This window comes from Brachyistius frenatus, unplaced genomic scaffold, assembly GCF_029030835.1.
Source record: "Brachyistius frenatus isolate BFR_SWC_R1_liver_20210118 unplaced genomic scaffold, ASM2903083v1 Contig_19, whole genome shotgun sequence".
NCBI classification, from domain to species: domain Eukaryota; kingdom Metazoa; phylum Chordata; class Actinopteri; family Embiotocidae; genus Brachyistius; species Brachyistius frenatus.
Window position 1 is genome coordinate 1,114,971 of NW_027210618.1, and position 15,646 is coordinate 1,130,616.

Genomic DNA, 15,646 nt, shown 5'->3' on the forward strand with positions numbered 1-15,646 from the left:
GTTAGCATTTACCAGATCTGACCCCACCCACTGACACAAATATGCTATGAAGAAATAAATTGTAAACCAGAGAAACAGTAGTGTCCAGCATGGCTGATATTTGCTTCTAAAAATAGAGAGTTTGGCTCCCTGGAAGAAACAGAACTGTGATTTTGGTTTGTAAACTGGCTTCAAATGTGCTAACTGAGTTTTTGATTGAAAAATTTAATATTTCTTTTCAGTCTTCCCAGCTGGAGAAGTTTTACAGGCATGATTGAAGGTAAATCAGTAAAACAGCAACTCCACAGGCTCTGGATGAATCAAGCTAAAGAGATTGACCAGCGATGCCCTTTAAAGCAGACTAAGTCACAGCTGTCTTTCACAGATGATGTCAGAACCAATGTCTCACTGTTTCCTCTTGATTTAATCTGGATCAATATACCTTTCCCTGTATCGCTTGTTGTTTTTCCCCAGCAGTCATTTGGTGATCATATTAAATCTCATTAACTGCGTTACAAAATTTGTAATTTAAGGTGATGAGTAGTCCTTAGACATCTTATTGGATTTCATATGTCATGCCTCAGGATAGACAGTAATATACTGCCTTGTGTCACATGACCAGACCATCCACCTCTGTGCTGGAGAGTGGTCTGGCTGCACCAATGCAGTATATCATTGTGTTATAGGGGAAATAACAGTCTGGCTTGACTGGATTTCTTTAAATCAATCACAGTCATCTTGGGTGGTGCTAAACCCGGGGATTCATGGTCACGGTGCTCCTGCAATATGTTGGGGAGGGCTTGTTTTGGTGGAACATTAGCATCTTGGGAGGTAAACCTGGTCTTTAAGATGAATGAAAAGACCAAGCCGGTCTGCCTCATTGCAGGATTTTAGTCTTTGTCCAAACGTGCCATTTTTAGTGTGTAGTTTGCTACTTGGAGGTTGTTGTTGTTGTTGTTGTCGTTGTGTCTCGTGTCTACAGGTATCTCCACATAGGAATTTCATGTGTTTATTCAGTCAGTTTAAGGAAAATAAAATAACTCTAAAAATAAGAACAACAAATTAATTTACAATAAATTTGAAAGTTTGGTTTAAATTCTAAATTTCAAAGTCAGAGTTTTATCTTCTCATGTAAAAATTGGCAAGAAAGCAAATAAGCACATTCCATAAATTACCAGTGTATCGCTATTCGATCTTTCTGTGATTAAATAAAATTACTGACGTCATCAATCTGGGAGAAATTAAACCATAATAGACTTATGTATCGACAGTGGTCCAATGAAGGACAAACATGAACTGACAGAGTGTTGGGAGGATTCACAACTTAAATGACTTGAAGAACCTGCTGCTCTCTTGGAGCCAGATACCAGAGCACCTTCAGAGGTCTGTAGGAGTCCCATGTTTCAGTGTATTGGAGCTGTTCGAGCTGCACAAAAAGGACCAGCAGCATATCAGGCGGGGGTGGTCGTCATGTTTTGGCTCATCAGTGTATATTTTCAGCAGCTTTTTGACATTGAAGGACAAACTCAACACAAGCATGCCTGCAAATAGTTTCTATTATTGATGATTAAGCAGATTGTTTTCTTGAATTGATCAATGCTCCAAGGTGTTGTGCTCAGTTATTGTTTTTTATGACCGAGCCTTAAACCCACAGATATTCAGGACAGTGTTATAAAACAAAGAAAAATGCTCTCTTTTAATAAGTTGGAGCAATTTAAATGTTTGACATTTTTTTGCCCATTAATGACCGAAACAATTAGTTGATTGACCCGTCTGTCTTCACTACATGCTGGAATTGTTGTGTTACATCCCTGTGAAGTCAGACATGACTGGGATGCTGCAGATGACACAGTGTCTAAGCAATGTTCATTTTCCCTTCTCCAACTGATTTAGACCAATCCAGCGTTAACCCCGTCTTGGCTTCCCCTTGCAGGATTACTGCAAATCTGTTGTTAATGACTGATTGTGGTGGTGCTGCTGATTGTGCTTGTATGTGTAAGCAGTGGTGGGGGGTGGGGCTGTCAGAGCAACATCTTGTTTTTGAAGTCGACCACTCCGGCCTCTCCATCCGATACGCTTCTTTGTCTTTTTCTATAAAGTTACCCACTCAATTATGCGACTCATATCGGACCAAACACAGTAAAGACGGGGTTTCACTCACGTTCACTTAGCCTGCTGTGCCAGAAGGGAGTTATGGGGTCAGGATAAAAAGCACAAATGAGAGTATTGGCCAATGGAGTGCAGCAGTAAATCCTCAGATTCTGGCCCCAGAAGAAACCTCCACTCGATGTAATATGATTTCCGATTTCAGAGTGATGAGGTTGAGAATTCTATGGGGAGTAAGGCGTGAGAAAGAGATTGAAATTCGGCGAGCAACGCCAGGCTGGAGAAAAAAAAAAAAAAAAAAAAACCTTGACAAGAAAAAACACCAAAATCAAACCCCAAGCTGGAATAGCTCTGGCCAAGGTGTGATTTATGGGGGAGAAGAAATGGCCTTGTTTGAGGGCTTTCACGTCTGGGCTTTGTGATTTACAGTGATGACTGGAGCGCTCTCGTCATGTGTATTCAGGCTGCTCAGATGAGACAGCAGAGGTAGAAGACCCATTAATACTGATTGTAAGAGCCTGCTGCCTTTCCACAGGGTCTGATGTGTTTTTACAGTATATCAACTCAGCGACAGTTCCTAATGGGGGGGAGGGGATTGGTTCTTTCACTATGCACTATGATAAGCTATAATGAGGTTCCTTGTGTGGTCCCTCCTAATCTCTTAAGTGCATCTATTAAGACCATTTATGATTTATGAGTTACAGAAATGATTCTTACGTAGCCGTATAGCTGCAGATGGAAGTGAAACGGAGCGAGAGAAAAAGGGAACATTACTTTTTTCAGTGCTTTGTCAGAATTCAAGAGATGAATGTCTTTAATAGGATGAGCACAGCACCCTGGGTCTCCGTTCCACAACAGCAGTGTTGTTCCAGATTAAAATGAGTGTTTGCATAGTTTCATTGCTGGTCACAAAAGGCCCCCCCGCAGCACACAAACTGCTGCTTTTGAAAGGTGTTGCTAGGATACAGTCCAGCGTAAGGATGAAATCCCTTCTATATGGCTCTCTCGCAGCTGCACAGCTCAGACATTATGCCTAACATACTGTGCAGAGTTTACAGTGTTACTGCTTGTTTGTCTTCATTTATTTGTGTGTGTTTGTACCCGTGTGAGTTTACAGTCAGTGTGGTTATGTTTGTGTCATGTAAAGCTGCAATATTATATGTGCTCTCCTCTATCGTAATGCATTTTCTGTAATAGGACTCCGTTTGTCTGGTGAGCGCTGAGATCTCAATCCCACTGTCACACCTCTGAGTGTTCGCCGGCTGACACCTCAGACCGTTCACAAGAATCGATAGTGTCTGCTTCATGTTCAATTACACTCTAATCATCACTCACCAATCCAGCATGAGCTGGGAATGAGCGGACGGGTCTGAGCTGATGCTCAGTGCTGTGACAGCTGAAAAGGAATTTTATGCGTGACAGCATGTTGGTCGAAAAGTATTGAGAAGGTATTCACAATCAGGGTTGACTGACACAGACAAAACACATGTTGTAAATAAGAGGTTGTTTTTTTTCCTCATACTATTTCTTGACTGATGAAAGCCTGATAATAATGGAGATAATACACACCTGGATTATTTTTCTGTCTCCTGTAAAGTGACGCGTACATGTTTCCCCGTGGGTTATCCTTCAAGATAGGTTTGAAGCCCATTTCATAATAATAAAGGGGGGTGGGCTCAGCTTAACCAGTGCTCACGGTTTCTCCAGACAATTGTCCAAATGCCAACCATCAGGCGTCAAGCTATCAAGGAGATCGTGCCGCAGAGGCTGACGGGAAGCAGAGACACGGTGAAGACGATGCAGCGCTGCCTGCTTGTGGTCTGCACGGAGGCGGGGGATTGGCAGGCGAAGCTCGTCATGGGCTATTACACAGGTTGATCCTGATACTGTTTCCAGATGCCACACAGCGGTGATGCCATACAGTATGCGGCGTGCCTTCTCTAGTGATCGTACACAAAAGTGCTTGTTAGTTTGTGAAAATGCGAAACCTTTTCTGGTTCCAGCTTCTAAGACACGAGGTTTTGTTTTTGTATGAGTGTTTTTAAGATCATTTATAGCTTTGCACCGTTAGTCAGACAAGACGAGACCTTTGGGAACTTTCATTGGATGTTTTTTTTTTTTCCAACCTTTTCTGAACTACAGAATTAATTAGATAATAATCAACAGATCGATAAATATTGTAATTAATATATGCACGTTGTAAACACTGGTCTTGGTTTTGCAAATGGGATTGTATTTCATGCTTATTTATGCTGGTTTCTGCCTTTTTACTTTGGTTTTATGTTGCAAGAAATTCTGCAATGCATGGCAGGACAACAAGTAAACCCTGCTTTCTATTTTATATGCCGTTTTCTAATTTGTGTGGGACTGTTAGTTTTTTTGTGAAGGGTGGATTTAAAACTTTCCTGCTCTGCTGCTCCATCATAGTTTGTGTTAACAGAGGCCACACAGTTTACTGTTCAACTTTAAAGAGAAGTTCTCTGCAGCTGGAATAATGTAGTAAATACTTTAACCTGAAGGGCAGTGGAGGTTTTATCGTTTTTCTGTGGGTCAACCACACTGGAGACCAAATAGATTTACTTCTACAGAAAAAGAGGTTTATGATGTTTTTGACACTCTATCTTTCTTTGTATTTTTCTTGATCTCTTTAAGGAAAACCAGGCAGTCCTGCTAATGTTCCATCAGCTGAGCTTCTAGCTGTAACCCCACCAGGTGGTTCTCGCTTCAAAATCATGCTGCACCTCACCCTGCTCCTCCATCTCCTGGTCCTCTCACTCTCCCCGGCAGGTCTGTAGCACTTTCAGCTCAAAGGGAAATTAATTCACAGTGTGTTAAAAGATATTTTTAGATTCTGTGTCACTGCTGTTTGAGGAAAACCATCCCATGTTTACACTTAGCCTCTTTAGTGTCAATCAGGCATCTTTATATCGATACTGATTGTTTGTATGACCCCACAAGTCATTCAATTTCTCTGCTCAGAGCCAAAGTTGACAAGAAAGCATTTAGATTAAAAAATGTTGACTCTGTATTGCTGATACATAAAATGTTTTGAATTACATGAGCAGTTGTAGGAGCACTCAAACTTCAAAAAGACTTTGCTCATTTAGCTTGACTCCTTTAGTATGTCCTTCCTCTTTCAAGCATCAACATATGAATCTCCAGTTGTCAAAGATTAATTTTGAAACTAACCGTCTGTCAGTAAATTGTGTCTCATACAGCAGCTACAGAATCAGACATAAACTCTGATAAGTGGCTCCAACTACAAAGCATTAAAATCACACAGGTGGCAGGCAGCTGGATGGTAGCACACTTGTCAAAACTGGATTGCCAGAGTATCCGTGAATGACGAGCAAGGAAGACAAGGTGTGAACAAGCTGCCAACTGCCAGCTTTACATAACATAGTAAATAGAGGCTGGCAGGGACGAGTGCTTCAAGGACAGAATAGAAATCCGATTTTAATCACGAAATTAAAGACACATTTGAATGTAATGATGTAGTTACATTTTTGCAGATTTAGGTCATTTTAAGGTAAAAATGTATGCGCTAAGGATGAGTAAAAGGAGCAGAAATTGTCAAAAATGATATCTAATAGACCAATACAGGCAGACGTGTGCCTTTGAGGTTCCATTCAGCATACTGCTGTGCAATCAGCTGTGTTGGAAACAAAGCGAAGCGGACAGAAAACAGCAGGCCTGAAAATGACCTGTCTAAAAAAGAAACAACCTCCTCTGTGTTGCCGTACCTTGGGCAATTCTCAGTTGTTTCAATTTGATTTCACATGAACTAAAAGAAGAGGGAGTTTGGGCTGGGAATTCTCCCAGCTCCATACAAAATCTGTCTCAAAAACACAGACATCTAGGCGATTTATATTTATTTTCTTTTTTTTCTCTGTTTTTTTGTACATGGGAAGGTCACTGTGCTGCATACACCAACGATTTTCGTGGTACAGCGGCTGAAGCTTTGAACATCCAGTTGAAAATGCGGTCACATAGCGCCTTCACAAATGGAATAGACAAATAAATCCACATAAAACACCTCATACATGCTTTCAGTGAACACATACTACACCCGGTATATGAAGTTCAAACACAGAGCTAAACTGTATTGCTGCTTTATCCAACCAGACAGCAGCCAAACAGCAGCCTCTGTTCCTTTTTGTGGGTCAAGAACATTGGATTGACATTTTTGTTTAACCCGAACAAGAATAAAGTTTGATGGTTAATGTGACATTTATATTGTGACAGTCGAACAAAGGTCAAGCATACACTAACCCACAACTAAAGTATAGAGTGTGTGTGTGCATTTTAAGGTAGTTGTCCCATAGTAAGGCTTATACTGTGGTATACTGTACAGTTTACAGATACAAAATATATTTAACATTTAAGATTACTGTTTAATCATCAGGTTGGTATGTTTTTTTTCTCCCATGAGTAATTCAGAAATCAATTGAATACAGAGTCACTGATTATTCCACCTACATTCACTGAAGGCCAACCACAACATTTTTGAGAGTTTTATTGTGAAGGCAATAAAGGCATGTTGTGGATTCCACAGAGATGGCCTTCAGCCAAAGATAGTCTTTCAGTCTTTCAGTCAGAGAATTCCCACTCATTCATCACATTTTCAGCAGCAAAAATGAGTTCTATCAAAGACGAGCTGCTCTCTGAAGAAACAGTCCTGATGATACACGACTTCTTTTGAACCATTTTCTTGTCTTATCCTATGAGAAGTGTTTTGGAACCCAGGAAGTAATCTAAATGTCCAACCCGTTCTCACCCCAGGGCATCAAATACTGCCAGTTTGTCACAGTCCGCTGACATCTCACGCAGCACATACGCAAAAAATGAATTAAGTTTGTGTCATAAAATCCGTATGGTTAGGTTTAGCTAAAAGATCATGGTCTGGGTTAAGTGTGACATGGTTACAATTTGGTTAGAGTTTGGCTCTAAAGCTACTTGGTTTGGGTTAGGAAAAGATAGAATAAGTAATTTTACGTGCATCAATTTAAGTTTCTGTATACATTACTTAAGTAACGTATTTACACAACTTCTAAGAAATCTTCGCTGAGTTTTGCTTCCTCACAGACTCAGACATTTGTCTACAAGGTGAAAGTCCTGTCCTTTTTCCAGCCAGTCACCCTGAACCTCCCTTCTACGTGAACTTTGTCATTCTTTTGACTTAATCACATGACTTGCCAATGCCTGAGGGCATCGAGGGCGTATCTATGATGCCAACAGCTTTGATAAAACTGCAGTATTTGACGCACTGGGAATTATAATGGAATGAAATATCCACGGTCATGTGTCTGCAGCATCATGGGTCAATATGTGTAAATGATTTCCCATGTTAACTCTTACAGGTGCATCAGTCCATGGGGCCATACCGGACTTTTATCGAGGTAAGACTAATTATATTGCCAAAAAAATAATTGTTACTAGTTCAAATGCCTTAAAAACTCTTCCTGTGCTGTTGAAAAGTATTATTGGAGTTTTCTTTAAGGATGAGAAAGGGCAGAGATGCACATTACGCACACACACACACACACACACACACACACACACACACACACACACACACACACACACACACACACACACACACACACACACACACACACACACACACACACACACACACACACACACACACACACACACACACACACACACACACATCTATTAGACAGTGCCATGTGAGCTTTCCAGCGTCACTGATGTGCAGCGGGTTTTCACACAACTTTTTTCGTCATTCATGTGTGAAGAATGTTTTATTCTTTGGGGCCTGATTGAACTGGACCCACAAGATCACAGACAATGTTGAGTCACTGGAAAGGGCATATGGTTGACAAGACATACAGTACAATATATTTTTCTGAACATATTTGTGAGTACCTTTGTGAAATTTATAGAATTCCTAGATTCTCAAACCAAGTTCCTGAAATGAAAAACAAAATTGTTAGCAGGATAGCAATACAATTAAATGTCCTGTTTCCATTTGATTTGTAAGCAGGCTGTGGCTCAGTTGGTCGAGTGGGTTGCACACTAATCAGAAGGTTGGTGGTTCAATCCCCAGCTCCTTCTGTCCACATGCCTAAGTGTCTTTGAGCAAGACACTGAACCCTAAACTGCTCCCGATGGTGTACCATCGGTGTGGTGCAAGTCGCTTTGGATAAAAGTGTCAGCTAAATGAAATGTAATGTAATTTATACCAGACAAACTGTTTGCTGGCATGTTTATGATGCTGTGACTCATTGTCAAGGCCATTCCGCTGGATTGTTTTAAGAATTATGACTTGTTGTTTCCTTATTATACCAAATCTAATCTAATAAATACCTACCTACCTAAAAAAAAAAAAAAAAAAAAAAAAAAAAAAGAATTCCCCTCGGGGATTAATAAAGTAAATACCTACATACCTAATCAATCTTTGCAAAAAAGCTGTTACTGGCATTAAGTTGTGAAATTCATTTGAAATTGGATGGAAACATTCACTTTTGACGGGAATTTGTGTGCTTTTGTTCTTTTAGACGGGAACTTACTCCTTGACTGTTGAATCACTTACTAATGCTATTTTTATAGTTCAAGAGAACAGGGTATTACAAAAGCCTTCTGGTGGGCCACATGAAAAGCCTTTTCACATAAAGTACCACTTTCTTAGGATTCAACAAATAAACAATGCAGTATAGCAATTGTAAAAAATATGAGATAATACTTCTTCAAACTTTTAAACACTATTCGTGCATTTGTGGGCTGCTGTTCTTCTCATTTACTGAAATACACCGAAGGCCAAAGAAAAGAAGCATGTTAGATCCAAATTGGATTTAGTTGTGACGTCTCAAAACAGCCGTGGAGTGGGAAAACTACAGTAGTATTTGCCTGTCAGGATTCATTGAGGGTCAGGCGGTGACGGACGTCTCCCTTCGAAACATCTATCTGCAGGTCATGTTTTTTTCCACTGTTGCTATTTCTGGATTTCTCCTTCTTTCAGATATATATTAATCCAGGACATTACACTGGACTGGCCAGATGAATGTATGATGGTCATTAGAGCTCGAAACTGTATTTGAGCTGTCATGCCCCTTCGATGAATTATGTGGGTTTGATTGATGAGACAGTGGGGGGAAATAATGATATATGGCTGTGTCATTCATTTATGATTCATTCATACAGCCATATACAGTATACACAGTATTTATCCTACGTATATTCATTTCTTATTCACTTTCTTGCCAGTCAGAGGAGAAGGTCGATCCACTTTTCATGTCTGTACACCACATAGCAGTCAGTTCTTATTTGTACCACATTTTGTACGACGTGTGTTCTTCCCTGGGAGAAAAATAAAGTGAAAGCAGACTGTCAGCGAGGGAGACATTGGAAAAAAAAAGAAGGCTTGCAAATTTTTTGCTTGGAATAATATGGGATGCTGCATGTAGGTTGAATTGTTGATGGATCCAGGAGTGAGAAGAGCAGTCTTTTATTTGTGGTGTTTTTTTTTTTTTTTATTTCACTCATTCATTCTCTTTTCTTCTCCATGAATGACGTACATGGTGTGTGTGTGTGTGTGTGTGTGTGTGTGTGTGTGTGTGTGTGTGTGTGTGTGTGTGTGTGTGTGTGTGTGTGTGTGTGTGTGTGTGTGTGTGTGTGTGTGTGTGTGCGTGCGTGTGTGTGCTCGTATGGTGTATCACCTCCTGGACAAGTTGACATTGTCTCCACATGTCTGCAGAAATAACACAACACCATGTATCCTGTTGTTTGCTGCATGTTTTCGATGCACACGTCAGTCTGATACACTGGAGGCTGAAAGTCTTTAAGGTCACTCAGAACTAAGCAATCTGAGAAAATGCTGTTTAGGCTCTACAATTTTGAACTCTTGTCAAACCTGGACAAAGATGAAGGTGTTGTCATTGGAGAAGGCCGAGTCGATACAGAGCTCCTCAAAGGTCAGAACACTGTGTAGGCGGCCTTCCAGCTGGGACACACTGCAGGATCCCTCTGTTTTCTTACAAGTGAACTGCTTATCATTCAGCTCATAGCAATGCTAAATCCCATCTCTCTGCTGTTCGAGCAATACTACAGCTCAGACAATATCTGTCTTCTCAGTACCGAATGCTCACCTTTAACCGGCTTGAAAGGTGGCTGTGAAAAGTTTTTCGTTTCTCACAGCATTCAGACGTATCACAATGTCAATATCAACTTATTAAATCACGTCTCAGCTGTACAGCCGTACAGAGGAAACTTTTTAAGGTCACCTTTGTGGCTACAGGACATAAATGATGGATTCGCTAAAGACTAATTGTTTGTGTATTATTTTTGGACAAAAGACAGTGAACCCAGTGATGAAACATCTGTTTTTGTTTCTTATAACAGCAAACTGATTAATGTGTATAATGGCCTGTGAAAATCACTGGATTCAGTTGTTTGAATAGCTCTGGTCTGTTGCAGGTGTGATTTCAGAAAACCATTTTTGTTTACATCAGTTGTGATAGCACAGCTGGCAACAGTTTGAGCATACACTTAACTCACACTGCCCACACCTCTGCAAATAACTGGGCCTGCAGTGAAGCAGAACAATTAAATATTGCTTAACATACAATTTAAAAAGTACATTTTTCACTCCAGAGACAATTTTTGGTATGCCACCATGCATGCAGCTCTGGGGCCTGTTGGTAATTATTGCTACACTGTGCTTTGGTGCCTCAAGGATACAATATGGTGCCTGTCCCACTTGGACACTCTCCTGGTCATGCAAACAAACCTTGCTGCAGATGTAGCTGTAAAACATCAGTTCAAGTAAAGTTAAATTCATCTGAGAATTAGGTTAATTAGGTAATTGAGTGACTATTTAGACACATTTGAAATATTGTTTGTGCAGAAAGAGACAGCTGCAAATTTAAAAGGATGACGGTTGACCAACAAGCAGGACAGATTGCAGTTTTATGTTTATCAGTAGAACTCTGTTTCAAGGCAGACAGTCATTGTCATGCTCCTAAAATTATACCTAAAACCTCATTGAATAATTGATGTCTCATTAGAAACCGATGCTAGGGACGACAATAGGCTCCTAAAATAACAGGCCATCGTATTTCAAATTCAAATGAGAGTCTAAACTTACTGAATAGGGCTGTCTGTGTTAGATAATGAAGTCTGTCCAGTTGAAGATCACTTCCAGCGGGCCCTGGAGACGGACAGCTTCTTACAAGAGTGTGTGTGTCCATCTGTGTACGTGTGTTTTCCTCCCCTTTTTGTACAGATGTGGCCTTCCCTCAAAGTGACTGTCTGGCTGTCTTTCTGTGTGCGTTTGTGTGTGTGAGTAGGAGGTGGGATCCATCAATTGACTATTGTGTAAATAATTACTTGCCTGTTAAACAGGGCCACACAGTGCATCCACAGTCAAGTGGTGCCAAAGTAGGAAACAGAGAAAGGTTTTGATGCAGGGAAAAAAAGAGAACTGAGCCACACAGATTAGGAAAAGGAATAATAAGGAGTCTGAAAGACAAGAAGCAGTGTTGGAGAGTTAGAAATAGATTTGCTGTTTTGGAAAGAGCTCACAAAGCAACTGAGAGTGGGAGGCTGTGAGAAAGAGATCATTTGAGATGCGAGTCTACAGCCATAAATACGCCTCTGTGGTGCTTTGAGCTAAATCGTTAAGTCAGTATGCTGATACGCACATAATGGCAATGCTGACATTTAGCAGGTGTAATGTTGACCATGTTCACTGTCTTTATTCTGCATGTTAGCATGCTAACACTTGCTATTTAGCTCTAAACACAAAGTACATGTGAGTTTAATGGAAATCTTGTCAGTTGTAGGTATTGGGTCAAAAATGAAAGTATTGGACAAACTAAACCGTTGGCCTGGTGGCACTAGATAAATAAATACGGGAAGTTATTATAGTACATTAAGGAGGGACACATATTTCAGGGAAATCCATCCAGTATTTCACTCAAAACCACAACTCTGAACTTGTGTTTTTTCTGTCAGTAGGAATCATCCTCAGGAAGCCTTTGATTTCTGAACTGTTTTTGGCCTAGATTTGATTACATTTTGAGATGGTTCACTTGGTAAATGAAAACTCACATTTCAGTTAAATGAAAATTTAAGTGATTGCCAAAGTCAGATTCATTGTCTGGGTACCATGAATATTAACCCATTATCTTTAACCACTTTATCCTGTATAGGATCACAGGGAGGCTGAAGCTAGCTATTGATGAAGGCGGGGTACACCCCAGACATCACAGAAACACAGACAATCATTCACCCTCACATCCACAATTTAAAATCACCAATCAACCCAGTATGTTTGTTGTTTTAACTGTGGGAGGAAGTCTGAGCAGCTGGAGGACTCCCATACAGGTACAGGGAGAACATGCAAACGCCACACAGAAAGACCCCAGCCGAGCAGCAAGGACCTTCTAGCTGCGAGGCGACAGTGCTAACCACCGAACCACAGGGTCGCCGCGGTACCATGAATATCTGTCAAGTGTTTGTCGAGGCATTACGCTAAATACAGAAGCTCAGTCTCATTATGGCACCAGATGGTGGGTCGGAGTATCGGCAAAGTCAGTGGGTTATATTCAGGGTACAATGAATTTCTGTCCAGAATTTCATGGCAAACCGTTAAATAGTTGCTGAGATGTTTCAGTCTGAACCAAAGTGGTGAACTAACCCACAGACATGCTGCTGGCTAAAAACTAGAGAGGCTTTGAAGGAATGTGGTTGTGAAAGAAAATCAGTGTGAAGTAAAGAAAGAGGAGCAGAGCGTGACAGTAGGATATAGGTTAGAGAGATGGAGGGAGGACAGAGGCAAGCCCGGGAGATCTCCACACAGACAGACAAAGTAAAACAAGGCAGAGAGAATGTAAGAGGTCTGTGTGTGTCTCCAGGCAGTGGGCCTTATGTGGCCTGCTTTAACACCCCCCTCTACCATCTGTCACATCCCACATTACAGGCAACGGACAGGAATGGCACCAGCGCTCATCTCGCCGAATTACATTCCAACTGCTATTTCAGCACTGCACCACAGCCTCAGTGACTCTCCTCCACCAACCCATCCACGTATATTTCATTTTTACATGGAAAGCATTTATCTGACGCTCGTGCAGCACAACTTAAGTCCGACAGTAGAATAGGGTCACTGTATTCCCTTTACTGTACGAGCCTTTTTCTTTCAAATCCTCTGTTTTTTTCTTTGTTCTTCTTTCTTTCTCCCTCGTTCCCAGAACATGGATACTCACTTAATTTGCCTCCCATCAGCCCCACAATGGCCCATTTATAGTTTGAGTTTAATTTCTCTCTCGGCCAGCAGTTATTCAGAGTCCTTGGGATTTGCATCAATGTCAAGCACTCGCACACGGTTGGCTGCTGGAGTGTGTGAGTGGGAGTTGATCCTGTCTCCTAACATCTTAATTGCTGCCTCCTGGTTGACTGTACAGTGAACAGTGAACTTGCTAATGTGGCTATAAGTCTGTCTTCAAACTGGTTAGGATTGCAAGATTTTGAATTCCTGTCGTTCCTGACAGGAGAGGCAGATAAATATGCATCTAGTTCACTGATGTTCAACTACACAGCCAGTTTTGGGGGGATTACAGTACATAGATATTAAGCACTCACACATGTGCAGCTGCTGAAATGAATATGTTTCTTGCTTTACTTTCTTAGTATTCATCACAAATATGTATCCCTGCTTTTGGAGAATGAAATTGTAGTAAGAATGCAGTTTCAGGTGGAGGAGGATATTATATAAAATAAGCGTCAAGTTTTTAAAGGTTGCTCAGTCTGTCAATATAACATTTTCAGAGGGAGTGACTCCTGAGCTGCGGCCTGGCTAGACGGATCGAAGACGAGCAGGATGCTAGTCTGAAAGAGCGAACTTCTCCCCATTGAGGTGTCAGCTGTGTTCTCTCAGAATTCCGAAACACGGGGGAATAACACGCGTGTGCGCGGACACACAGATTCACGCATGCCTCACATTTTTATTCCTGCAGTCACCTACGCACACTCTTGATCTGGGAGAATAATCAGCATTTGGGAACATTTCGCCTCATTGCTTATTCATTGCCTGGCATTGTGTTTATGTCTTATTCATGCCACTGCTTGTGATGTCTGCCTGTTTTAATGAGTAATTGGGGCTAATTGCGTGTTGGTGTAAAAGGCAGATTGAACCAAGAAAAGCATTTTCATCAAGGAGATTCTTCTCCCTGAAATTTCCTTTTCAACTGCCTCGCAGCACTCAGGATGACACATGCTGTATGAAAAAGGTTTGGATTATGCTAAGTCAAGTTGGCATTTCCACCTCCAGGATTTGTATTAGCTTGTAACAATGTCACATCCACGAGCAACAGATGAATGCGTCACTGTGGTTTGGCACCTGAGCGAGTTCATCTTTGCCATAATTAGTGTGATGCTTTGATTTGTAATAAAGCAGAGGCTTATTACTCTGCATCAATGCCTGAAAGGGAGTTTGTGTGGATTCAGGTATTAGACTACTTACAGCTACAACCAAGACTTATCTAAAACTAAGTACTAAACATTAGAGGTGTGTTTGTCTGTAAAAACCACAGACCAGGCTGATTTATTAAAGGGCAGGTCATCACACGGGAAATCTCAGTCTGTTTTTTTGCGTTACTTCTGAACCCAGCACTCTCTGTTTTTCATGGCAGATCCGACTTGTTGTTATTCACCCTGGTCCTTTTCATTTGTTTGTTACAAGCAGATGAAGCCACAGGTTACGGGCCAGTGTTCGAGGAGCAGCCGGTGGACACTATCTACCCCGAGGAATCACCCGAGGCCAAAATTACCATGAACTGCCGGGCCAGAGCCAGTCCACCTGCCACATACAAGTAACATATGTTCCCCATAAACCCCGGCATCATTACGACACGCTGTGCATCCTGTGTGCCTCCCACCACTCACCATCTCTCACACTGTATTCAGACTGTTTTATGGTCTGCCTTTTAATCGCAAGGTCACAAGGATGTCCATATACTACCTCTGAAGCACCTTCAAAGTTTACTATGTGTGTGTGAGACCATTAGTTTCAAGCCATTCCCATATAAATTTGTTGTTTTCAAGCAATGTGCACAACTTATTTTGTTCGCAGCACATATGTGTCTTTTCTTCATACTAACGGTAATTTAAATTCCAAAACATGACATGGCAGAAAACTGAATAACTAATCAGATGTTCCTGCCGGCGTAGCACAAACAGCACTGCTATCATGTCTGCAACTCATTTTGCTGCTCAAAATTTAAAGCGTTTTGCATTCTCCATTTCAATTTAGATGTAAATATATGTAAATGATATTGTGCTGCATCCTCTGAATCGGTTTCACTGTCAGAAAGCCCAGAATTAGAAGTCAGAGGGGAAGGAATTAGCTCTGACCACAGCTGGTACGGAGGGTTCATCTACAGTACAGTCTCTTCTGCATCCAAAACATGAAATCAGTCATTGTTTTTACATAGAACAATGACTGATTTGTGTGTCTTGGCAAACACTTACAGTAGAAGAAATACTGTGCTGCGGACTCGGAGGGTCAAACATCAAATGATTTGCACTAAAAGCACGT

The 15,646-nt window shown here is 41.1% G+C and overlaps 1 protein-coding gene across 3 annotated transcripts in view; it reads left to right on the forward strand.

The window, feature by feature from the left end:
• cntn1a (contactin 1a) overlaps nucleotides 1–15,646 on the forward strand; it is a 69,743-nt gene that overhangs the window by 32,320 nt on the left and 21,777 nt on the right. For 2 of the 3 annotated variants that reach the window (XM_069695251.1, XM_069695249.1), the window contains exons 2-4: nucleotides 4,738–4,872; nucleotides 7,446–7,484; nucleotides 14,792–14,921. In XM_069695251.1, coding sequence (XP_069551352.1) covers nucleotides 4,818–4,872; nucleotides 7,446–7,484; nucleotides 14,792–14,921 — 224 coding nt within the window. In that variant the 5' untranslated portion in view covers nucleotides 4,738–4,817. The remainder of the gene's footprint in view (nucleotides 1–4,737; nucleotides 4,873–7,445; nucleotides 7,485–14,791; nucleotides 14,922–15,646) is intronic. The other variant, XM_069695250.1, reaches the window with a different exon arrangement.